Source organism: Symphodus melops (genome assembly GCF_947650265.1).
Source record: "Symphodus melops genome assembly, chromosome: 7".
Taxonomy (NCBI): domain Eukaryota; kingdom Metazoa; phylum Chordata; class Actinopteri; order Labriformes; family Labridae; genus Symphodus; species Symphodus melops.
Window position 1 is genome coordinate 21,241,725 of NC_136697.1, and position 26,907 is coordinate 21,268,631.

Genomic DNA, 26,907 nt, shown 5'->3' on the forward strand with positions numbered 1-26,907 from the left:
CAAACTGTTCAATGAAACACACGCTGACACAAGCACATATTACCACAAGGAGAGAAATAAAATGTTTATTTTACCGTCTGTGTTTTTTTTTTTTTTTTGCACACTAATAACAAAGATCAGCAGAGTCCTCTGGGTGATTAACACCCCAAAAAACAACCAATATAACAAGTAGTGTTTCCTCTGGGTTCATCCAGTAACATGTTGGAATCAATGTAGTGATTAAAAAAAAATGTAAAAAGGAATCTGATTTACAAAAAGTAACATTGGAAGAAAAGTAGCATGTGTAACAGATGAAAGTTCACCAAGTGAGCCCCAAAAACATTTCCAATGTAGAGAGAAACCTCGACTGGATGATCTGGAGGTCCATGCACCATCACTTAGTGTCGATACAGTGAGAGGGAGGAGAGAGGCTCTAAGGAGCTTTAACGTGCTTTAAAGCACTGGTACAAAAAAAACTCATTCAGAGTATAATTGTTTTTAGTTTTGATGTGGAAAAAATGGAATATAGCAGAGCGTCTTAAAGTGTCCGAGCCTTATTTGAGGCTCAAAACTGCACTGTGTCATGGCTTTGGACTTCTGTAGGAACTCTCATTTAAACAATCATCGAGTGTTTTGATTTACAACAAAAGACATACATGGAATGAAGAAAGTACAAAAAAAAGAAAAAAGAAAACAGACTGTTTCAGAAAGGCATAGTATTAAAAAAAAACGAGCAGAAAGAAATCAGAATATATAAATTCTATGACTCAGAACAGCACATCTTCTTCCTTACATTTACTGTACCATCTAGTTTGTACCAGCAAGACATCTTGAGAAAAAGGTTTATTTTTGGTCCTGTTGTAATGTTTATTTCATGGATGGTCTTGCACAGCAATATTTCAGCTGTGCTCCAGCGTTCACGTTCCACTCTTCCAGCCCGTTTTCGCCGCACAGCGAGCTCTTTCATTCACAGTTTGAGAGCAATCACTCGTTATTAGTGTCGCCTGGATGCCACAGCTGTTCACGTTCCTTCATTCTGGGCGAAGGGACTCAAAGCCCTTCTGTTTCCAGACACAGTGTAAAGAACCTTTCGGGTTCTGTTACTCAGTCTGGGCATTTTAACACTCAGAACAACATATATAATGACTGCTGTGTTGTTAAATTAAAAAAAATGAGAAAATATATAGATTTTTATCTTTCTTTTTAAAGGCTAGTGTTATGATTCTTCTTTCCGCTACAGAAGGGACTTCGCCACAAAGCCAAATTCAAAATGACTTTACGATTATTGAGTTTTTGTCCGACTGTGGCTTGTAGCTGAAAAAGGCCTTGTCTAACAATAATCCTCGTAGTAGATTCATATATATACAAATAAAATATGCATTTAAAACACCCACCAGCTGGAAGGAGAGGATGTTCAGTTCATCTGTCGGGGGGCAATGTCTTGACCCACCCTGCCCCTCTTGTGTACAGCAACCTTGGAAGAACTTTGTAGCCTCTTGGGCTACCGATAAAGAGGAGGTTGATATCAGTGCAGATTTACATGATATAAAAATAATTAAGAAAGAAGGTAGGCTTAAGGGCAAGTGGTTATAAATGGCTGAGTGTGAGTCTGGTTTTGGCAAATAAGCGTTCAGCTGTGCATGTGCCACCCTCAAAAAGAAGGTTGATGTCGCCAGGTTGTCTCGTAACCATGCAGCTCGAAGACACGGAGACGCCACGTTACACGTGCATGACAGAGTGTGTGAGTGTGTGTTTGGGAATGGTGTGCGTGTGTGTGTGTGTGTGAGCGCAGGAGCTGGGTCACACACACTCCTCCGCTGACATCAGGAGTGGGTTAATGTACTCGAAGCCTTCAAACTCGGACTGGTCGATCTTCTTCACCACATCGCTACGAAGAAAGAAAGAAAAAAAAAAACGTCATTTCAAATATGTGATCCGTCGAAATGAGAAAAAAACCAGAATAGAAAACGCACTCATCGTCAGGCGTGAGCTGGATGGGCTCGTTGGTGAACTGGGCGTCAAAGTTATCCAGCCCGAATTCCCCTGAGATGTTGGGCTTGAAAGGCGGGACCACCTGCTTCTGCTCCAGCTGGAACGACAAAGAGCGCAGGAATCAGACACAACAACCTTACTAATCACGAATTACAGCTAAGACATACAAAAGGAATGAAACTAATTAATAATTTCAGATTACTGTTTATTAGTTTAAGTTTTTTTTTTTCTTTTTTTCCAGGCGATGGATTTACAGATCGAGGTCAACAGAGACGTCCTTATCTGTATCTGTCTCTGAATCATTGACGCTGCTGTGAGGAACTTTACATTTGTGTACATTTTGGCGACCCCTCGGGCCAAAGCGGTATGTCTTATCTCTTTGCTGATTTTGTCCCGTACATGCAATGGGTAGGAAGTGGGTTTTTTTTGTTTGTCAAAAAGTCATCCAGGAGGGGGCCTAAAGGTTTTCTCCCCTATTCCTGACTTTATCCACCGTCATGTTTCTGAATAAAAGGCATAAAAACCAAACCTTTAAAATAAGGCTCAATACTTTATCTGACACCTAACCCTCCAGCTGGGCTTTCAGGCATTAAAAATGGACTATGTCGAAATAATCAATCTTGTGTCTGACAGTCCCTTGTGCTTCTGTAATTCATTAAGAGACGTCAGTAAACGTCCCGGTCTGTTTTATAAGCACTTAGAAACTCCTCACTGTCGCTTTAAACTGTAGCTTGTTTCCTGTGGAAGTCATGTCACTTTACATCAAGCTACTGTCTCGTCAGGTATTCACTGTCCATGCACTTGCTGCTGTGCCGTCAAGCTTAACACAATAATTATTATCCTACAGGCTCGTACTGTTCTTTGAATCTACCGTTTAACATCATTAAAAAAAACCAACAACAACAACTTGGTGTTCAAGAAGTATCCGTTTCCATCACATTCTTTGAGCTTGAGTTGAGTAAGGATTTGGCAACATCCATGTTTTGCTGCTGTTCATGATTCATGATGCCATTGTCATTTCCTATAATCTAAAACATAACTGGATCGTATTCTAGAAACAATAAGCTCCATCATGTGTCAAATGTATTGTTTTCGGGAATAATCTGCAGTTTATTAAATGGTAGAAATATGTGTTTGTTGCAGGCTGGGTGGTGTGAACTAAATCTTAAAATGAAAGCAGAAACAACATCTGAGTGATGGATAGTAACTGAAGGATTACACGGATCATCCTGGAGGGCTTGTGTGCTTGTTGTCTCTCAACTGTTACATTACTTGACTGCAAGCCAACAACTGCGCCCCCTGCAGGCTAAACGGTAGATAGCACGGGAAACTGTCAGGTTAGTGTGTGTGCGTGTGTGTGTTGGTAAGGGAGGAGTGTAAGCTGATCTCTTCAGACACTCTGACCGACTGCTGGGTCCCTGCTCCAGACCAAACAAGGAAAAGAGGTCATAGAGCTCCCTGGTGAGCTTCTGTCTGTCTGTGTCTGTCTGTACATTTGTTAAGATAAAGAAGATAAAGAAGTCTTTGTAAGATGGCTGTAAGATTTTATACGTTGAATTCTTTCTATATAAATCTGAGGCTTTGACAATAAGTGAAAAAGTTCAACAACAACATTGAAAGGCCAGTTATTTTTATTAATCAAAACATGTTTGAGTATTTTCTAAGGTAAGGATGACAAACTATAAAAACAACTTCCATTTCCAGACTCCAAACAAATGTTGCACTGTACACGAGGATACACAATATGTTGACAACTCACCACGAGTACTAAATATAATCTTTAGGACGTCGGTTTCATTTTACAGTTTGAGATGTGACACAACAGGAAGTGCCGTTGCTCTTAAATTTCATCTCTTACAAATCGCTGAAACTGAGAACAGGAAGCTTCATAAATAACGGAATATTTTTAGTGGGATTCCTGTTAGTGATTCGCCGACGCTTTTAATAGCCAAACAGAGAGGATGGCAGCATGTCACTCGTGTTTTACAGCTTTAAAAGCAAAAGAGCTGCTGGCTGTACAAAATGAATGCAGCAAGTTAACTTTCATACACGCCACCACTAAAGCATCAAATATGAATTCTTCCCTACACATAACTTCATCATTTTAATCCACGTCTGCAGTTAAAAACATGACTGTCGGTCAGCTTCAGCTGAATGGTTTTGACGTGTCGTACTCGTAATTGAATGAGCGACGTCGGTCTCATGACAGATGTTGAAAGATTCAGACCTTTATCACGATACTTTCTGCTCATGAGCTCAGCTTAAAACAACAGTTTAACTGCTAACATTTACTATGATCAGAATATCCTACCATATTGTTTTTAATGGTACTTTAATGAAAAAAGAAAAATAGCATTTAGCTCCTGACCCTGCCAAACATTCTTTGTATATTTCATGTGATGGGTGATTCTTACTAAAGTCAAATAACTCTACTGTCCTATTTTACGTCCCGCTACACTCTTTATTTGTTATCTTCTTGTATCGTCAGTGTGTCTTGCTACCATTAAACCAATGAGGAACGTTTAAAAACGACTTCCATGGAAGCTACTTGTGATCTCGGCCAGACAAATGACATTTTGTTCAACCAAAGCTCATACTTTCTCCTCCTCTCTAATCTCTGTCCATCAGTTTTCTGCTGTCGTCCGTCTGCTGTCTGTACGTAATCTCATCATCCCATCACTAATAACCTGCTGCTCTGACTGAGCTTCTACACCCGCAGGGCAGCAAAGAGAGGACGACACGGCTGCACTTCAATTTGACCTTCTGCTGTCTAGTAGGAGCGGTCTGTTTTTTTCCGTGCTGAATCAATAAATGGATTGATTTTGACCTATTTGGCACGGCATGCAATGATTCCCATCATTTCAGTTTGCGATGAAAATCGTGATGAATGAAGCAACTCAAGAAGTAGAGAGAGAGAGAGAGACAGACAGACAGACAGAGGAACGTGGAGAGAATATAAGTGAGTGACTCACAAGTTCCCAGTCGACGTTTCGGAAGAACGGATGGCCCATGATGTCGGCGAAGCCAGTCTGAGGGTGGCAGCCAAGACGCTCCTTTGGATCCTGTGGGATTGAAGGGGGGAAGTAGGTGAGACACAGAGAGAGAAGATGGTGCAAGATACGATATAAAAAGTCAAACGACAGGGGGACAAAGGTGGAGAGGGTGAGAAAGGAAATCATTTGAGATAGAGGTGGAAAAACAGGAGAGGGTTTTTGGTCCGAGGAAAAGTGAGAAATGTGTTGGAAAGGTGAAAAGGTGCGAGAGGGAGAGTGAATGCAAAGACTGCAAGGAAATGGCGTTCGACTCCGACAGAAGCTTAAATGTCATTCTCAGGGGCCGGCAGCGACCAGCAGTGTTTAAAATTGATCTCGAGCCACCTGAACCCTTCTTACCTTGTTGAGGAATCCCTTGAGGACGCTGGCGGCTTTGACTGACAATGAGCGGGGGATCCTGATCTGTTTCTCCAATATTACTGCACGAGGTGAGAGAAAAGGTGGTGAGAGAGAGAAAGAGAGAAAGAGACGGCCTCATGAGACTAAAATGACAAGGTGCTGTACTTATGACTGCAATGCTGGCTGGTACACTTATGTTGAAAAGAAGCAGAAAGCTTGCAGTTAAGTGTGAATGGCTTTTTGTCTTGAAGTTTCTTGAAATACGACTGTGCCTATCGAGTGGAATTCTTCTGAATCAAAGACTTATCTGAAAACCATGAATTGTCTTTAAAGGCAGGGCAGGTCATTTTCTCCAGATACCTGATATGTCTTAAGGTCGTGACAGAAATGATTAACTCATGTGCTCTGAAAAAGAAACTAAAAGAATCTGTCATCTGGAGCAGTTGTAAACGTGTAAAACCTTCGACCAATGTCTACACACACGTTTTATGAACCAATCCCAGCTCCCCGTCTTCCTGCTCGCTCTCTACCCCGTGCACGCACGAGCCCACACTCAAAGCACGAGCTGAAATCCGCTTCTTGACCAATGGCGCTTGTGCATGTAAGTGAGGGGCGTGGCTTTTAGTGCTAGTTTTTGAAAATTACCCAACCCTGCCTTTAAGCTCTATATACATGGAATAAACAGACACACGTGTAGGCGTTCACACATTCTGAGCAGCAGATTGTATGTGCATGGTAATGGGAGACACAGCAATTAGAAAGGTGTTAATACAAAGGTGTTGCATGCTTCCATGTTTCCCTCTGGTTATAAATTTCAGCAGAATGTCAGTGTGTGTGTGTGTGTGTGTGTGTGTGTGTGTGTGTGTGTGTGTGTGTGTGTGTTTGTTACCTTGGAAAAGGTAGTCTTCTGTGTTCTGGTCTGGGTTGTCTGAGCTCCCAACAATGTCAAACGGAGACCGGCCTGCCATCATCTCGAACATCAGTACGCCCAACGCCCACCAGTCCACGCTGAACCCTGGAGGAACAAACACAGCATGTAATTAATGCATCCTAGTTCTGATTTGAAGATATGTACAGGTGTTTCATTATGTTAAATGTCCATAAGCATTTCTTAGACAAAGGTACACAAATATTAAGATAAAAGTCGCGAAAACGTTTGTACAAGTTCCTGAAACTAAACCAACCATGTTCAAACATTTTGTGGTGGAGTCAACAAACACTGTTGAAGAGTTAAAACAGAAAACTCAGAAAGTCTGACAGGTCAAAAACACAATCAGATAAAAGAAAAGAAAAGAAGAAAAAAAAACAAGGTGCACATGGACTTTTAGAGCAGAGATGTTTTTAAAAATCCTCATTAATTCAAACAACTTCATCCACTCCTTAAAAGCTGCTCCACGCATACCAGTAGTGTTACTATAGCAACTACTCCCACATCCTGCAGCTTTTTTTCATGCCTTCTCCAGATGACAACAAATACTTTTCATTTCAGCCCATGATTTGTCTCTGAAAATCGACGGAGCATCCCCGCATGAAAGAAACAGAAAAATCACAGATTATTTCACTACATTTGGCTGTTTGCAACATGCTGATATCACCTGGTTTGGTCAACATGATTATTTTTTGTTATTGTGATCAAAAATCCTCAATGAAAGTAGATCGGAATTGGATAAAACAAAATGTTATAAACAGGAAATGAAATGATCGCCCCATCGACAAACTTGAATGATTTATAGTTAACTGCAGCTCACTACAGAAGAGCTTTCGTCAACACAGACGTCAAACGCCACATATTCTCAATCGTTTAACGACCTAAAGCCGAAATCAGAGCAGCATCCTAACAAAAGGACGAGTTGAAAAAACAAAACAAAGCAGTGTGAGGAGAAATAAAAGGTTTTTAATAATAGATCTCTCAGTGTCTTAGCAACCTGCCATCAGAACCAAAATGAGACTTTTTCCACTCTCAGACACGTCGATACACTGAATGCAGAAAGATTGAATTCTGGGTGGCTTCTTGTGTGAGTTTGAAACCACCTATTACTCCAGAGATCTTTGCAAGTTTGATCTGATTTTCTACTTTTTTTATTTTTAAACTACTTTTGATTTGTTTTTAAAATCAAGAAGCTAACTCAGGAGATGTAGCATTGGAACAGCTCATATCATGCCTGAGAGCAGAATTCCAGATATGACTAAAGATAAACCGTCAATCATTGCTATAAATCATAGCAAAGAAAACGTCATTTCTGAGGAGTCCTTGTGTGTTGTAGTTCTCACCGTAATCCTCTCCTCTCAGTATTTCAGGGGCGATGTAATTTGGGGTACCACAGAAAGTGCTCGTAGTGTCGCCTGGTCTTAAGCCCTCCTGTTAAAAAAAGAAAAAGAGGAAGGTGTCTGAAGCTGTGAGGTCACCGCAGGAAGCTGCACGTCTGCTGCTGATGCTTTCACCCAAAGTGCGTAGTGGGATCTTGCGAGCCTCCATCTTTACTCCACACAGTAAGCTCCAAAGCCTACCTTGCACATGCCGTAGTCTGTAAGTTTGATGTGTCCCTCCGAGTCCAGCAGCACATTGTCCAGCTTCAGATCTCTGTAGATGATTCCCCGCTCATGGAGGTAGTTTAGTGCCAGGCTGATTTCTGCTGAGTAGAATCTGAAAGAAAAATTCAAGTGTACTTAAAAAAAGAAGAAGAAAGAAATATGAAGTGACATCAGATGTATCTATTTGAATAAGACCTGCAAGGAACAGAGAGAAATGTTTACTCCTTCTAATTGAGCCGACTGCTACAAGAAGTTGAGGAATCACACATTTAATTGGAAAATACTTCATTGGAAAGGTGTTATACTGATCAGCCGTATGAGCTGCACTGTTGAAAATAATTATATTGTCACATAACAAAAAAACAATCGTGCACAGTATAAAGGGATTCAGAGTGACAGGGGGCATGATTCTACCTGGCGTGTTCTTCTGGGAGTTTTCTTTGCCTCTGCATGTGGAACATGAGATCTCCACCGTTCACGTATTCGATAACAAAGAACAGCCTGTCAAAAGAAGCAAATGTCACATTTGTTCAGCTTCTTGTTACCTGTAAAGAAAACACACCATTATCCTTCAAAAACAACCGAGCTGGTCATTTTCTATGAGTTTTATTTTTATGCTACGATTCTTTCCGCCAGTGGTTCTTAAATGGTCGAAGCTCAGGACTCGCCAGCTACTCCATGAAATATCATCACCCGAAATCCTTACATTTTTCAATCAATCGGATTAATTAAAAAAACTAAATTGTGCAGTTTGGACCTCTGACGTTCCAAAGCGAGACAGAACAAATTGAATGAAACAAAATTGTTGGCAGCATTTTCTTTCCTTTATTTGCGACCCACTGAAAATGGCTCTGCGACCCACTTTTGGGTCCCCACCCACCAGTTGAGAACCATTCCTTTACACTACTTTCCTGATTTTGTTCTTTTCAAGATGTCAAATATACAAAGTATAGCTCTGATAATAATTATAATAATAATAATAAATGTCATTTGTAAAGCATTTTACATAAAATCTCAAAGTGCTACAGAGTGCTGATTACACGAAACCAATCAAACATTGACGAAATTTTTTTTTTTTGGAGATATTCATATTGATTAGTCAGCTTTAAATAAGGCCACCAACTATGACCGACCTCCAGCTAGTTTTTCGGGGACCAAAGCAGAGTGGAGACATTTAGCTGTGTAACATGTACAGGAGAGAAGCTCTCACCTGCTCTCTGTTTGGAAACAGGAGTGGAGGCCGACCAGGAAAGGATGATTAGAGGCCTGCTCAAAAACATGCTTTTCTGTTTGGACCCAGTCGATGTCCTGGAAGAGAAACACACAAGAACGTGCGTCAGAGATCCTTCTTCCAAGCTGCCCTTGAACTTAGAAAAGCTGAATAAGCGCGGTGCTTTATCGACCATCCTGAACACATAAAGGCCGGGGCCTGTGCACGGTGACATAGTGCAGAAGAAAAAGGGCTGAGCCGGTAGAAGCAGGAGGCGGCCTCCATCGACGGCTCCGTGATAATATGTCTGGACACGGATGCTGCTCACGCTGACAGGGCAGGGACAGAATAACACTTCTCCATTGATCCAGAGTGGCTTGTCAATTTGTCAATCACGCTAAGTGCGTCTAATCAAGGCTAACTACTCCCATCGCCTGTGGCTGTGCTGCTACATCTGTATGTCAGGATCAATTTTTGATGACATGATGGTTCATCCGCACCCTTCTTCAAGAGGATGACGGCTTAAAGAGGTCTGTCAACTTCACACAAAGTGTTTCAGACCAGATAAACAAGATGTGTGTTTATAGAACCAGACACGTTCGTTATGCTATATATATATATATATATATATATATATATATATATATGTATATCATTACTGACTGCCCTAATTATACAAGGCAGAGAAAGAAGACTGATGAGTGCACTATTAACGAACCTCCTCACGCCTTAATAGATGGACATGTTGTGCTGTTGAGGACAGCTTCAGTGTGGAGGCAGGAGACATTTTTGTGAACACTGAAACTGAAATACATTATCACGTTGCTGTCGATGGTTTTGATGTTGCGCCATTAAATATACGTCATGTTAGGACGCCCATCGAAAACGAGATGGTACATCTCAAAGGGCTTATTCTTACAAATAAAATACAAATAAGCTTCTTCGGGTGCGCTGGTGGTGCGGTGGTCAGTGCCCCATGTATGGAGGCCATAGTCCTCAATGCGGGCGGCCTGGGTGGTCAATCCCCACTTTCTCTCTCCCTGCTTTCCCTCTCTGTCCACTGTCCTATCGATGTAATAAAAGCACAAAAAGCCCAAAAAACTCATCTTTAAATATAAGCTTCGTCCACTTGTGGCTCATCTGCTGTCGTAAGAATTACATCCAGGGTGAAACTGCTCATTACACCAGTTTGAGAGATAGAGAGAGAGAGAGAGAATAGAAGAAGGTGTCTATATTGGGGGGGAAGGGGGGACTGCAAGCAAGATAAGCAGGTTACAGAAGTTTTTGCATCAAGACTAAAAGAGGGTGGAGAAAAAATACAACAGAAATAAATGATAAACTAGAAAAAAACAGTTATGCAAACTCAGTGAGCCGACCTGTAAAGCAATGCTTTAGATCATTAAGAGAGATTATGACAAAGCATGTCATTAAGTAGAGCTTTTTGTCTTAAAAGCTTGACAACGGAATAATAGAAAGTCTCCTTTTGTAGCGTTTGTATTTATTGAAAGAGGCAGCTCAGTGCGCAGCACTGAAGTGCAAACCTTTTGAATGTCTTTATTGAATCTGTTCAATAAAGAAAGAGTGTACTTCACTGAGCGGGTGTTTGTCTTTCATCACATTTATCAAGAGCTGCGTCGATGCTCAGAAAAGCTGGGAATATTATTTAGATATTACTAAATATATTTCAGCAATTTGACAAGTTTCCTGATTGAAAAGAAAAATTCATTGTGCAGTTGTTCGGCTGACTTCCTCGAAGTGTATCCATCATTTTGAGTCTTAATGAATCCAAGGTTAAGTGAAGGTCGTGTGCCATGTTCAGTCAGTCTTGTTAACAACATGTTAGATTTGTTTTCTATACCTCACCAGTTTAGGTTTCTTTGGAGATGCCTGTAGTATCAAAGAGAGGCAAAAGAGAAAAGCTGAGCGAGATCACGGAGGAGAGGCTGCTGTTCCATGTCCGAGCTCTTTTCAAAATGGAACCGGCGGAATCAGACTCGGACCCCGAATGGTTTCCATTCAAGGCCGCTTACCTGCGCTGTCCCGCTACCTACAGCCGTCACAATGTGAAGAGATATGACTCCGATGGCGTCATTATCGTTTACCTCATCGTCGTTGACCAGCTCCTTCTTCACCACCTTCATGGCGTAGATGCGCTCCGTCTTCTTCAGCTGCACCAAAAGCACCTTCGCGTAGCTGCCTCTGCCGATCACCCTCAGGAGGTCGAAGTCTGCCAGGCCGAGGCTGGAAGGTGACTTCCCCGTGTCTCTGCTGCTGCCCCCCGCCTTCGCCACAACAAACGCAAGAGTGAGGGACATAAAAACAAGAACCTCGTGCAAATACTGTGAAAAAGTTACTTCTGCAATGATCGGTCAACATTTTCAGATGATCTATCTGATTTCCTTCAGTTACAGTAAATCTTTGTGCAAATTCAGTGTGACTCAAAACTAAATCCTTCTACAATCATTTAACATAGAGAAATCCAGAGAACATGTCTCCATCGTGGGATAATTAAAGGATATTTTATCTTTTAAAGATTAGATGGAGCCCTGGCCATGTTACTTCTTCTTGATAAAAGTGATGAACACTTTCATTTTTTCCTCATCTAGCTTCCTCTTTCCTTTCCTATCATCTGTTAAGTAGTGAACCTTTTCCACTACCTATCCATCTAAGCTCCCTTCACATGACACCCTCATCCCCTGAGGCAAACATGGACCCAAAGATAAGATCATTTGGCTCTTCCCCTTATATCTGAGTCCATCTGTGTCCAACTCCATCCATTTCATTCCAATCTTCAGCCCTCTTGTTCGGTCCAACTACTCCCCCACCATTCCTCCAAACTACATCCCTGGTCATTAATCAGCCTCTGGTGTTAAGAGCTGTGATAAAAGGTTACTTTATTAGCTCCACCAAAGGAAATCAATACTCACACAGCACTGCTAGGGTGCCTACGTCTGCATGTGCCCTATATCACACATGCACAGCAGGAGGACAAAGAAGAAAAATTACCTAAATGGTTCAAACGGAAAAATAGTCCTACTTCCAATTACAGGTGATATTTCACTTCTCACTCGTTCTCAAAGTGCCCTGATGTCACCCTCTTAATATACACAGACACACGCGTCGATGTAGACAATAATGACAGGTTGACAGGCTATGAGTCACACAGCAACAGCTTGAAAAAGAATCCTCTCTCACCTCTTTCTCTACTCCGTCGAAAGGCACGCTTTCTCTGTGGTCTTTATGTGGGCCTGAGACAGTGACAGACAGACAGAAGGAGAGGGGGAGGAAAAAAAAACAGGAGAGAAGAGGGAGAAGAAGGAGGAGGTGAGAGACAAGTCACACGCTCTGTTCACAGTCTGGAGTCATCCCCCCTCCCTGCCTAGTTAGAAAAGAAAAACACCTTTTTTTCCACACACCTTTGTAAAGGAACATACAGAAATAGATCATGTAGAGTCTATTGTACATACAGGAAGATAAGAAACACGTCTTCTCATGTCATCCGAGATGAATTCATTTAAAGTACTCATTGACTTCAAAAGAGGCTTAAACAAAGATGCCTGCATGTGTCCAGGTTCCCTCTGATTATTTTTTATGAAAGAAGTTTCAGCAGCTTCAGTAACAATAGCATCAACAATGCTAAGCTCTTTCATTCCAGACAGCCTCCAGACCTCCTGACTGGACTTAATTCTGGAGCTGTATGGAAACTCCAAATGCAGCTTTTAGTCTGCGTGGCCTCTGGTGCTCTAACGAGGACACAGCCTGAATGTTTAGTGTGTTCTTAAAGAACAAATGCTGATGACTATTTAGATTTCTCTTAGAGTCATTTCAGAGTAAATCCCATGAAAAACCTGAAACGTCCTTGATAGATCTATTAATAGAATTGTTTATATAACCCTCTGATCACACATGTCACTTTAACATGACATTCACTGCACATTATTATTATTTTCTTTTTTCATTGTCCTGTTGAGTCCACCACATTAAAGTCCTCTGTATATATCCCCCCCCATACTAATTGGAATTCTATTTATGTTTATGTTATTATTTTATTCAGTTTTTGAATTGACCCCACACAGTAAATCTTCACTGTAGCATCGAATCTGAAAGGGAAGACAGTCTCCAACTTTATTCCTCGTCTGTAACCATTCCTCTCCTGGCACTGATTATATGTCTCAAATCTTCGAGCTGCTCGTCAAAGTTGATCTTTGGAATGATGGTATACTTTATGCATCGATGCAAACTTACACCACACTACAAATATAAGAGGTTCAAACGAAAAAGAGCATCATGTAAGAATGAAACCCAATCAGATAAACAAGGGTTGAAAGTAGTCTCCAGCTCAGTTGTAAACTACACCTAACTTCTGCTCTGATGTCTGTTATTTTGCCACAAACTGCTGGTTTTGGTCCTTTTATGGAGTTTGTTGAATTCATCAATTAAAAAAGTTTTAGCAGCAGATTTCAAAAATAGTCCAAATTTAAAAGAATCTAAGATCAAATATTCTTAAAAGGCTAAATAAATATTTTAAAATGCAATACATTAAAAGACGCCTGTAATTTGATTGGTTGAGTTTTCCCATCTATGTCCTTTTCAGAAAAATACAATTGATTTAAGCAAGGAGGGAGCAGAAATCTGATGACTATGAAGACTTTAAAAAAGTCACTTTATGCAGCTGTATACAGTGTGTGTGTGTGTGTGTGTGTGTGTGTGTGTGTGTGTGTGTGTGTGTGTGTGTGTGTGTGTGTGTGTGTGTGTGTGTGTGTGTGTGTGTGTGTGTGTGTGTGTGTGTGTGTGTGTGTGTGTGTGTGTGTGTGTGTGTGTGTGTGTGTGTGTGTGTGTGTGTGTGTGTGTGTGTGTGTGTGTGTGTGTGTGTGTGTGTGTGTGTGTGTGTGTGTGTGTGTGTGTGTGTGTGTGTGTGTGTGTGTGTGTGTGTGTGTGTGTGTGTGTGTGTGTGTGTGTGTGTGTGTGTGTGTGTGTGTGTGTGTGTGTGTGTGTGTGTGTGTGTGTGTGTGTGTGTGTGTGTGTGTGTGTGTGTGTGTGTGTGTGTGTGTGTTACCTGGCTGTTCAGTTTGGTCTAACGGACTTGATGGTGGGCCGGGCATCATTGGTTCCTGGACAACAGCACACGTCATTAAATCTGATCAGCACAGACAGAACACTGACACACCGAGTGTGTGAGTCATGGACGGCTGTGATCCACATCACACCGTCAAGTAAGTCGTCACAGTCCTCACCTGAATCATCGGTCGGCCGCACTCCACCGTGACCAATTTATGGCACTTCTTGTGCACCAGAAGTTTGCAGTTGATGCATTTGTAGCCTTGTCTTCCCAGTCCCCAGATTCGGTCTGCACAGATGGCACAGTGGGCTCTCTGAAAAATCATCATCACAAACAGAGCACACATTATATTCCTGGACAAGCTGCAGAGGCTGTGATGGCTTATTAAACGTGTCGGCCAACTGGTCCGGGATCCGTTTCTACTGAAGCCATTGTTCTGTTTCACCTCCATCTTTTTCACTCCATCAATCAATACAAAGACAAATGACTGAGACTCCCTTAAATACAGAAACTGAGCAAAGAAATATAGAGCCGACACCTCTATCATCTGAATAGATAAACATTTACAATGTGTTAAAAAGCATATTTATTACTTAGTTCATGAAACAACAACCTGAGGCCCCGGGCAGAAAAGCGCTTGCTGTGCGCTCGGGAGTGAAGAAACGTGCCGCAGGTCCGTCCTGTCTCTATGACAACAGTGTGTTGATATTGGCCGCTGTATGACAGACAGTGCTCTGTTGCTTTTTCTTGTAGGTTTTCTTTTAAGAGTGTGCATTCCGCAATCAGACACGGGGCAAACAGGATGTGGGTACAAGACACGATCAGGAGGAGGCAGAAGAAGGAGGAATGTCGTGTACATTTGGAAAAGAGCGCCGATGACGACAACAGCGCCCTTCTGAAAAGTTGAATGTATTTCATCTTGATCGCCCTCTCTACATTAAAAACAACTGGAAAAAAACCCCGACTGAGCTCAGAATAAAAACATTAGGTGGACATAGTGCCAAACTCAGTCTTACCCTGTTGAAGCGTTTGGCCTGAAAGGCGTGACCGCAGGCATAGTAAAGTTTCCTCCAGCGCCGGGCTCCACGCCGGTATATAGACTCTGTAAGAAGAAGAAGCAAAAGGAGGGCTAAGTCCAGCTTTACCTGTGTGTATGACACCTCAATGAACAACAACCATTACAAGGATATTATTCTTGGATCTACTTGAACACCTTTCGAACGTCATTATAGGATTAATTACATCTGTCTGGCTGTAAAAACTTCAGACATTCAAATACTATTGACCTAAAACATTAACCTAAATAATAGTTACATTTTTAAATCTCATACTGGAGGTGTGATTGGTCTCAAAGTAGGCGAAAGCGGCTGAAATGTAAAATCTTAACATAATACATCCATCTGCAGCCAGACATGTTTTCTTTTTATATTGTTATCTAAATGTTTGACTCACTGTCTTCTCCCGGACAGGGCATGCCAGGTTTCTCTGGAATATTTGGGAACACTGAGAAAGAGAAAAAAAGATAACATTAGATTTAAAGTTAGACTTTAAACAGGGAAGGGAGTAAAAAAGAAAAAAAAACGTCTGAAGGAGTCGACACGCTTCTGATATTCCCATCATGACAACAGTTCAGACAACCTGTAGCACACCTCGGCCAGTTCATTTAAAATTCACTCATGTTGTTTTTATGATGCACACACACAGTATGTAGCATGTTTGAGTGTGTGTATCGTACACGAGTGAAGATGCAGTCAAAGATTATTTGTGTGGAAGAGAGAGATGAATGGAGCCAGACTGGGGGCCGTGTGAGTCAGAGGCCAGGCGTGGGCTTCAACCAACAAGCTCGCTAACGAGCAGACATGGCGACCCCCCCTGCGGCACGGTCACATCCTCTTCTTCATCCCCTCCCACCATCCACCTCCTCCGCTTCATCATCTGCCGTCACTCTGGCATCAACTGTAGTCTTGGCCCCTCACCTCTGATATGATTAAAGTTTTACATTAAGCACACACAGCAGACCCTGTGTACCCTACCCTCAGGTAACATGCTTATACACACAGAGCCTGTCAATCAAATTTTCATTGCCCCCCCCCCACACCCCACCCCAACTCTGCTCTGATCTCCAGATTCGGAAAATCGCACAACTATTTCTCAGGTGTGATGTTGTATTCACTGTATTCAAACAGTGTTTCTCCAACCATTGCATTAGTTATATTTTCTATTGAGCACCAGATCACAACCGAAGTCATTTAAGGACAGCCTTTCTGAGAGAACAGGACAGCTGTCATTAAAAGAAACGCATACTAAGATTCCTTCGAGTGTTTGTGTCTGTCTCTCTGGTAGAGTCATCCTGAAGTTGAGACGTTACGGGCTTAATTCTGTCAGGAGGCCCTGTCATGCTATTTCATTTAAATATCGAAATTTGGCCCCTGTGATTTGATACTGACATCACATGGGGTCAAGACCACGATGTAGTGCCATCACAGAGGCTCAGCTGGACACACTGTGACACCTTGTGATAATTGGGCAAAGTCTGAAAAAATGGCTCGTTTGTATTAATGTAACATGGAGGTTCAAAAACATCTTGTTATTTTACTGTCATACAACCAAAATCAGCAAAAAGCCTGGTTCTTTGATTTTTATTTAAGTCCCCTCTGGAGCCTGCCATCTCCTCAAAGGTTCACCGAAATAAAGTATTCAGTCATTTACACTGTGCATAATAATACATTTTCCACGACATATAGACTTTTAGCTAATGAGCAAAGACTCAAGTCAATATATCTGCAGGCAGTAAACTATAAAAAACTGACTTTTTATTTCATCAGTGCAACGGATGAATATCTTACTTGTTTTTTGTGTCTTAATGAATGATGCTGCTCGTTTGAGTCTCTGTACAAAGATCAACAGGAAGCCGTCTCTGTGAATGACTTAACGTGATAACCTGTGAGATAAATCATGAAACTGTAGGTGTTACTATATAAATACTCTGTGGGAGAGAAGCAGTTTGACCCACCGTGGATAATCAGCTCCGAGTCTTTGTTGATCTCGTAGAGGCGCAGGGCTTCTTCCAGCTCGAGCTGAGACGACACTGTGCAGGGGTCCCCTAACGACAGAGAACACACAAGAGGTCAACAGCAAGTCGCATCTGAAAATCATCCATCACCAGCTTTTACATTTTCATTCACAATAAAACATCAAGAGAGGCTGAAAACAGAACAGGAACTATGAGCTCTCTGAGATGATGTGAATCCAGCTCAGAAAGCAAACTAAATCTTAATCTCACTACATGAACTTTCACTTAGTCTGGTTGTTATGAGAACATAGAGCAGTCAATGTTTCAAATCTCTTCATGAGTTGTTTAGTTGATACATGGAGTCATTGAGCAGACTGTCATGTAATTGTTGTAGTGCACTTTAGATCTTTCTTATAGTTGGAGCTCTTAAAGGTTTATGATAAACAGGAAGTTTTAATGCTGAATTCTTCAAACAGGTGTATCATTTTTTGCTATTTTGTTCCGATGACAATGTTTTTCTCATTCAGGATATGTTTTAATATTCAAAGTTTACCTGTTATGGTGAAAATCAATCAATGAAAGTTAAACAATGCTGCTCAAGATCAAAGTGACACATCATCAAACCATCCCAGAGAGTGCACTCACTTTTTAAATGTTCGATTCTAAAGCAGATTGCTGAACACAAAAGCTGGAGGTGCTGTTTGGAAACGTAAACGCAGGGTTAGAGCATATTAATTAATAAGACGCGTGTGGTCTACTTATGGTGAGAAGGACGACTTCATGCTGCAGAGCTGTGTGGTTTCTATTGATGGGGCAGAAGGTGAGACAGCTCCCACTGAACACAGTACTTCATTAGGACCGTCTTCCTCAGGCAGCCTAATGACTCCACTGTGTGTGTGTGTGAGTGTGTGTGTGTGTGTGTGTGTGGCCACCAGTGGGAGCTGAGTGGAGGCTGATGAGTTTGGGCAGACTGACCTTATCCTGGGCAGAGCAATGTGACGTCTCCATCTTTCCTATGACACACTGACTCCTGCCTGACTAACTGCCTGCCAAGAAGGAACTGGACCGTGTTCATAATAACGCATGGCACCATCCAATGCCAAGTAAGTGAGGCTGGTCTTTTTGATGATGTCACATGTGGCCATGACTGTATTTTCATTGGGAGGTGTTTTATCGTGAAGCACAAAAGAAGAAGAAGAAAAAAAGAAGAAAGCAATAGAGGGTGCAGAGGTTGAGTATCAAAGCAGACGTACCTTCCTCGTCGATCCACTTCATGGTGAAGAGCTGGTCGTTGTCCATGGAGCACATGTCCTTCACCTCCCCGTACAGACCCTCGTACGAGATGGACGGCTCAAAGTGAGTGATCATAATGTCCCTGTGAAGAAGAAATATGAAGCGTACTTAATTACACTTTTAGGATTAGTCTGCAGCAATTGGATAAAAGAATATTTCTGACAATACTTAAAATTAGAAGAGATCAACACATTTATTCATTGATAAAGCTCTTTTTAATAAAATTTCTCCATATCTCTCAACTACGCTTTGTTTTAATAGCACTGATGAGAAAACACACTCACTTCCACACAGCGTCAGGATGATCTGCTTTTAGTTACTTTGCACCAAAAAACTGCAATTTGCTTCGGAGACATTTTAAGATCAACACATTCATAACTTTGGATCAATTTAAAGTTTTTTGATTTGATTGGTTTTAGCTGTTCTGGGTTTTAACATTTTCAATAATTACTTATTACATTTACTCTATTTTTCTTTACATATATTGTATTTTCTTGCCTTTTTTTAATACTGGCTGCAATTTGGGTTTTTATTTCTCGTTTCATTTCTTGCTGTTGCTTGTTTTATCTTGTACTGTACCTCGGCACCAGTACAGATGGGGGTTCTCCCTCAATGTGTTTTCCGAGGATTTAAATGAATTAAATGATGCTGATGATGACTTCATTTGGGAAACATTTACATACACACATTTCCTTGCAAAAAAAAAAATCTGATATTTTTAATCACACGCCAGACAGTATGTGCAGGAATCCAAAACTGAGGGATGAGATTAATTATATAGAGAACGTCTACAGTTATTAAAAGAGTTAAACATCATCTACGTTTTCGAAAAAAAAAAACTCTGACCAAGACACAAAAGCCACCAGAAACCTTTATGATGATTTGTTTTGCATTAATACTAAAAGTTGTGCAGAATCTAACAACTCCATGTAGTGCAGGGGGCTTCTATTCATAAACTACATGATAAGAAAGAGGGGAAGAGAGCGTCCGTATTGTTCCAAACTGTGCCACTGTGTGTGAGTCACAGTCTCTCAGTCTGTCACGTTAGTGTGTGTATTCATCCATACAGCATGATTGTGGGTGCGAGAAAGAAAAGAGCAAACAAAAAAAAAACACAAAAAAAAGGGGAGTGAGAAAGACTACAGAAGGAGAGAGCCACACATAGAAGCAGAATGAATCACGAGAGATGGCTGCTAGAGTTGTGTTGTGACCGCTGTGGTTAAGGATCACTGTCCACCACTGCACTCCATCAACTCCCTGAAAGCAGGAAAAAAAAAACACTCAACACTTGGCTTACTGCTTTTAATCAACAATCCCATCACTCTCTACCGGCTCCTCTGTTGACGCAAACATCATGTTGAGACAGGGGATAAGGAGCCTAGTGGTGGGTGACCAAGAGCATCTTCCCCCGTGGCTGCTGGGATCATCTACCCCTCGTTGTTTCATGGCAGCGTTAAAGATTGATGTTGCCTGCTCTCAGCCTTTTGGGCCAGCCTGTGCTGTGTTTTACAACCCAACAAAAGGGGGATGGAGATGGTGCACGCATGAGCTTTTACAGGTCTGCAGGCGACAGGGTCCTGAGCTCATGTGTGGAATGAGCGGTGGCACAATGTGCAAAACAAGAGGATATGTGCAGTAAAGAAAAAAAGAAAAGAAGGTAAATGGGGGACGATGTGTAAAATACGTCCCACGAGCCGCGGCGTGACCCTCAAGCATGACTAAAGTCGCTCCCTTTACTGCCGTTGTCAAAGATGGACCCTTTTTTTTTTCATCGACTTGAGAGCTTTACAGCAGGAGGATAAAATCTCAACACATGGAGTTAAACGGTGCACACGCTCAAGGACGTCTGCTGGAGAAGTCCAAGGGCAGCAAACAGCATGGAAGGTCGCTGTAGGGAGAAGCAAAGACGCCACTGTACTGAGCTGCTGATATTTATAGACCAGCACGATGTGAGACAAATATGTTCAACAACAACACGATAATGATGAATACAGTAGCATTACGAAGCGCATATTAGCAACAACCAACAATCGAATGTCCATCTGCTGTTCTGACACATTCAAGATCTGCCTGGTGAATCCAAGCTAATAAAACTGTTTGCACCACTTAATTAACACCACTTTAATCTGAGGCTAGGCTAACAGCGAGCTTGAGCTTCATCTGACTGTATCAAAGCGGTGTAAAACATGGTCAGGTAACATGTCTGCATATTCTGAAAGCATTGTTTGTTTCTTTGCTGCAATTAAGTCAGACTTTGTGATCGTGTTTGTTTTTAATTGTGCTTATTTCAAATGTTCAAATCGTGATAAACATGATATGAGATGTGATTCCTTGATCTTCAGGGCTGATTTTTGCGTTTCACATATTTGTAAAGCTTCTACAAAGTACAGCTCTTGAGACTTACAGAAGGCCATAACTAAAGAGTCTGAATAGTAGAAATCAAGATGACTAAAGCTTGAAGTGACGTGAAGCTCAGACTGATGCCTCCTCCTCCTCTTCCTTCATCCTGCTGCTGTTAATCACTGCTTGTGAGGAGGTGGAGGAAGAGACTGCATCCTCCTACAGTCTGATCCAGGACCAGTATGGTCGTTCTACTTCCTCCTGCAGCACTGACAAGATCAGAAAATAAAGAGTGCAGAAACACAAAAAAAATGTGAAACTAAAAAAATAAATAAAAAAGGGTTCCCACAGAGTGAGTTCAGACCACGTAGGTGACCTTAACTGTGTCACATGCAACAGGACCTGAGCTGAGGGTGATCATTAAACACTGCACGTCTAGTTAAAGTTTAGCCAGGTCTCAGTGGCCTCACACTACATCCTCTGTGACACAAAAGCTCACAGATAACAGCTACAGCAGTAAAAAAAAAAAAAAAACCTCGAAAGTGCTGCTTCTTCGGTGTGAAAAAAAATACATCATTCATTGCACTGCTGCACTGAAACTATTTAACATGCAACGCAACATTACATGCATTGAAAAGGAACTCAAAATGTACTCCGAAAGAAGAGACAAAGAAAAGCGAGCCGAGTGGATTCCTGAGGGTGATTAAGGCTGAAGGATTCTGCAGCGAGCGACTGGGAGCGCGTCACTGCTGAGTAGCAGGGAGGAAGTGGCATTCCACACAGACCTGGCATTCCTCTGCTCTCCTCCGTCCTTCACTACAGCTAAATTAAAGAGGGAGGAGGCAGGGAGTGCTGGCCTGTGCCCCTGGTGAGTGAACTGCCGTAAGGAGAAGCTCGGCGGCCCCATCTGCCCGGCATGAAGCCATTCGTCACTGGTGAGTGCTCAAGCAGGGGAGAAGGGCCCGACTGCCTCTCTGGGCTTCCAAGAGCACCGAGGACCATCCATCTCCCTGTCAGCGGTACCATGCATCGCTGTGCCCCCTGAAACACCTTCGCACAGCCCAGGCGAACACTCGGGGATGTTATTCAGAGTCTCATATATAGAATACAGAAATCCACGAGCGAGCACCAGTTACCAAAACAGAACGGACGCACCTGGTTCTCGCAAAAAAAAAAAAGAAAAAAGAAAAAAAAGAAATCTGCACCATCCCACTCCACCTTCACTGGGGGTCAGGGTGAATGAGACACAGACTGTGGGATGCTGTGGTCTCCAGGCAACACGGCCCACCTGTGGTTTAAAACAAGAGGGAGTCTGGCTTCACGTAGTACCACAGCACCAAGTAAACACTAAAGCCGAGAACGAGACAAGGTCGCTTATGATGGCCGACGTGTGTTTTCTAAACGTTCTCACACTACAGCATGAACCATTCTTTGCATGCTGGCAGCTGCTGAGAATCGGTGATACGCGGAGTCGTTATCTACAATCAGTGGATGGGTGGGTGAGGGGTGTTTGACTTTGTGGTTCAGTGCTTGAGGGGCTTTTAAGGGAAAAGTAAATGGCAGGACGGGGACTGCTTCCTGTATGTTGAACAAAGCAAAGCCTTGAAGCACTGATGCAGATGGCAGAGTCTTTGAAAACAGGAGCAGGCAGCTCCCCTCAAAAGAGTGAAATAATTGAACTGCTCCGTCGAGCCGGTGTAATCTCAGTTTCCTGCCAAACAACATGCCTTGTACAGGATTCCTGAAACGATGCAGCGCTTAAGGAGCCTTGTATTATTCAGTGTTGGCAGGTCTGCAAAACAAAGATTTCCACTTTCACAACATGGATTAAACAACACTGGCATTAAAATACAAAAGTGTTAACGCTGTAAAAAAAAAATTTACTACTTTCACTTTCAGCTTATTTTCACTTCATAGTCTAAATAAAGTTAATGAAATCAACTTATATGCAAGCTGACCATTAAACAGAGCAAGAGGGGAGTGTCAGAACATCGCCGTCGTCAGCACACACACCAACACAATCCTTCACTGGACAAATATTTGGTTAAAAACCTGACCAGCGCTTCAAGAAACACTGTAGATGCCCTCTTTATATTACTGTAGAATAGTCTTGTTTTGAATGAGGAATTGTGGGAAAATATTTGAGTTAGTAGAAGGGGTCCAGAGTGGAAATGCAAGATCAAGATTTATAAAGGCCACTTTCTTTGTAAAACATGTTTTAAACCAGCTTCATACATTCCTGTTCCTTTGTTTGGACGAATACAGGAAGCGATACAGACGCATCAAGAGAAGGCTGGGAGACAAGTTATACATGGAGGAGGAGGAAAGAGGTCAGGAGCGTTAGCACCCTAATGGCTGTAAGATGCACACTGCTTTCTTTGTGACCAATTGCTTATGTTGTACTTTACACACAAATGAAAAGACTTTTTTTTACATGGAAATTTTTTTTTTTATAATTTAAAAATAAAATAAAAAAAATAAAAAAGTAAATCAATTAAAAAAAAAAAAAAGAAACCCCAGGTGGGGTAAGATCCCAACTCCTGAAGTATAAGTGAGGACTGTGCAGCTGTGTTATTCACTGAAAAAGTATGATGTAGTTGATTCATCTTTGTTTATCTCTGTACAATAAATGAGTTACTTGATATCTTTCAATCAAAAAAGGTTTTGCTTGTTCCAGCTGATAAAATGAGAGTATTTGCTGTTTTATGAAATATCTTTCAACATTGAGCAGGAAAAAAAAATCCTTCAGAGGTCTCATACTGATTGATAAAAAGAAAGCAATTGTTTGTTGTCGCTCTACGACCTCCATACTTTATTTGCAGCATTAGCATCACTGTGTCTGGTCATGTGCTCGGTGAATTTACAGCCCACTCTAATGACCGTCAGCCTGAATGAGAGGAAGATGAAGAAGAGCCAGTGAAAGGCTGAGACTGCTACAGGCTGACACCAGTCTGCTGCTGCTGGCACTGACCTACCACAGACATGCAAATAAGACAGAGTGGACTGAAAAAAGACGAGTGGAGACATAAAGAGAGCTAAGTTTAAAACACTATGTTTTGATGAGACACCAAAGGGTAAAAAAACAATAAAATGAGCAACTGCAGAGTTTGGGTGGCAGAGAAACTGAAGCATACTTTCCACCAGGCGGTTCAGTTCGGTTCATCTCGGTACGGCACGCATTTTGTGGCGTTTCCATAGACAGATCGGGACAGATCCCCAAATTACTGACTCGTTCCGTCCTACTTTTTGATACTCTTCTGTCAGGGTGCCAAGAATATCGATCTGACCCTAAAAGGTGGAGCTAAACACTGCAGTCCGTTGATTGGTCAAAAGAGTCACTTCCCGTGTGACAACAGCAAACACAACCCTGCCGTGTTTAAATACATAGTTGATTGTTTATTCTTCTGTATTTGTCCTCGCGGCACACAGCCTGAAACAAAGTTTGATTTTCCTTTTTGTAAAAAAAAAAAAAAAAAAAGCCACATGCCAGTGACAAAGTAGATGAATCCTGGATGTCCTCCAGCGTTGGTTTTGTTTACTGTGACGCTATTCCGTAGCTGACGCGGCTATCAGCATCCGGCTATCAGCATCCGGCTTACACGCCGCCTACCAAATAGGGCACGGTTAGCTGAGAAAAGCAAACAGGATCAGGCTTTCCTGAACCAAACCGTACTGATCCATACCGGGCTGCTTGGTGGAAACAGGGCTTTACAGAGCTCTGGGGATGAAACTTCTTCCTGTTTGTTTTATCAAATCTCGCTCACCCCAAACTTCTGCAGGGATAGTCTTTTAGATGCCCATGCTTAAAGCATCCTAATAGCCAAACAGACTATTTTCCTGCTTCAGCAACATAGCACAGATTCCTCAGCTGTAACCTCATGAATACTTGAGATGCCTTGTTCTGTCAGATGACACCCAATGATCAACACACATTACAGAGTTCCTGAGGTGTGTCACAGAGTAGGTATGGCCGAGGTGACTTGCACTTCACGTTTTTCAAGTCTTGGCAGAGCTCCAATCATTGGACTCCATCTAGCAGGGACAGAGGGGCAGGGAGTGGCGTGAAAACAACTGGATGACCAATGATTTCCATCAACACATCGCAAAGTATGAAACTAGAACAGCTGACCATCCTCTATTGAGCTTTGATTGACTTCATGTTTGCATAATGCTTAATTCAGATTAACACAAGGCGCTGCAGTGATGACTGACTTCCACTTCAACAGCAATTATCATATGCATGCATAATCCAAGGATATCAAGTATGCTATTCCTTTAAATGTACAAGTTGTTGGTTATGAACCACGTAGATAAAGATTGGTGTGACAGAGCTTATTGTATGCGTTTATTTTCACTATCCATGTTTATCAATGAGCAGCAGGTCTGTTGAGAGTTTGTAGATAAATAGATAACAAAGAGGGGGAGATGTGTCGTATCAAACTCTCTGACAATACAAGCTGATACTGACACTCAGGCTCAACAAACAGGACAGTCCAATCTGATTTACATGAACACAAACTTTGCTTTCATTTTGTCATTTTACTCTAATCTCTAACAGCATGCTAACTGGCCAAAACTGCGATCAAGGCCAATCTAATATCATACCAGACTGGTTGTAAACTACTAAATATGGGCTACTAAAGTCAGCATCTTCAGTGACAAATAGTTTAGCATCCACTGTTAGCTTCTGTCTGCTAGCTGATCTGAAGACTCTCAATCTGTGTTGGAATTAATCTTTTAGCACGATCAAAAACTCCTTCTGACTGAGTAAAAAACAACCCCTGAAAGCTTCATCATGTAGCTCACAAGTCCATTAAGCACCACAGAGAGTCCAGCTTCCCGCTGACAGAGTGTCTGGACAGTTTCACCTGTCTGTCTGTCTGTCCAAGTTTACCTAAACCTGGTACACAACATTAGCAAGCCGTTAGCCGTTTCAGCTAATGTTAGCGAAGTAGTTAGCCACCTTTCAGAGTCTATAACTGCTCATTTGTCTGCTTGTAAACATAAACGGTGACATGGTGGATGAACCGGGAATTTCTTACCCTTTATAATAAGCTTTCACCCGGACTTGGTGGGAATTCTCGCCGGGGTGGGACATGGTGCTGTCCCGCAACGTCGGCATCATAAGCTCCGCCGCGGTGAGTCCGAGTCACCGATGCCTTCCCTCCTTCCTTCCTTCCCTCTTTGGGCTTTCTAGTTGTACACCGCGCCCAAAACACTTGGTTTGTATAGTCCGTCGAAACACCGTGAAACAAACGACACTATCGGTTATAAAAATGATAAATGTATCCTTCTTAAGAGACACAAAAATAACATTCAAAGTAAAGAAAAACTTGCGGGCTCCGCCAAACAACTCCCTACTGCAAAGGCCTGACGACGGACGAGTCCATTATCGGAATGTTTGGGGGTCGGCGCTAACAGACATACCAAACTCTAAGCTGACTTTACGGAAACTAAGATACGCAGATATTTTAAATACACTCTTTGACTGAACTTTTTACGTTCATGAATTCAAGTGAACTGATACAATATGAAAAGAACTGATGAAAAGTAAAAATACAAATTTGCAAGAATTCAGACTGAACCAAGTGACGCTTTAGTCCGGGTGCGTGCTGCCTTCACGTTCAAACATTTGAGCTTAGACGTCGGAGAAACCCTCAAGACATGTCGCGCTTTCAAATGCTTTGGTTTGGAAATAACTTCACTGGCCAGTGACAAAAGAAAACCGCAATTATTTTGTTATTTGAACTATTTTGAGGAAGGAGTTATCTAATGTGTGCTGCCATATGAATAATAAAATAATAGAAACACAAAATATAAATGGTCTTAATTGCTACGTACCACTCCGCTACTAAATCTTTATATTTTTCATAGTGACCTCAAAATAGGGACAGAATAATATTGTCATGCATGTGCTCTAAACATTTTGTGGTATGTCACGTACAGGCCTATATTTCTTTGGCTTTCAAATAATTCTTATACAACTACACTTCCATGTTAAAAGACCATCCTTTATGATAAGGAACTCCTTATCCTTTTTCTCAATAAAAATCCTGGTCGTGATGACCAGTCCAGAGGTAGCATAATATAATAATAT

The 26,907-nt window shown here is 41.8% G+C and overlaps 1 protein-coding gene across 1 annotated transcript; it reads right to left on the reverse strand.

Annotated features, from left to right (window-relative positions):
• Window positions 1-51: 51 nt before the first annotated feature.
• prkci (protein kinase C, iota) lies at window positions 52-26,412 on the reverse strand. The gene is made up of 18 exons (XM_079349119.1): window positions 25,853-26,412; window positions 18,431-18,552; window positions 17,178-17,267; window positions 15,617-15,667; window positions 15,181-15,266; window positions 14,340-14,477; window positions 14,162-14,216; window positions 12,301-12,353; window positions 11,208-11,387; window positions 9,106-9,203; window positions 8,310-8,396; window positions 7,872-8,007; window positions 7,635-7,722; window positions 6,253-6,378; window positions 5,364-5,443; window positions 4,944-5,033; window positions 1,953-2,068; window positions 52-1,867 (listed from the first exon to the last, which is right to left on the reverse strand). The coding sequence occupies exons 1-18, from the start codon at window positions 25,933-25,935 to the stop codon at window positions 1,780-1,782; spliced, it is 1,767 nt and encodes a 588-aa protein (XP_079205245.1). The 5' UTR covers window positions 25,936-26,412; the 3' UTR covers window positions 52-1,779.
• Between the last annotated feature and the right edge of the window lie 495 nt (window positions 26,413-26,907).

Bases quoted from the DNA above. Each gene is read 5' to 3' on its own strand.
- prkci (XM_079349119.1), bottom strand. From the start codon at position 25,935: ATGATGCCGACGTTGCGGGACAGCACCATGTCCCACCCCGGCGAGAAT. The intron at 9,204-11,207 runs GTAAACGATAAT...TTTCTCTTCCAG, and splicing joins AGCTGGTCAACGACGATGAG to GACATCGACTGGGTCCAAAC. The intron at 6,379-7,634 runs GTGAGAACTACA...TTGTTCCTCCAG, and splicing joins ACTGAGAGGAGAGGATTACG to GGTTCAGCGTGGACTGGTGG.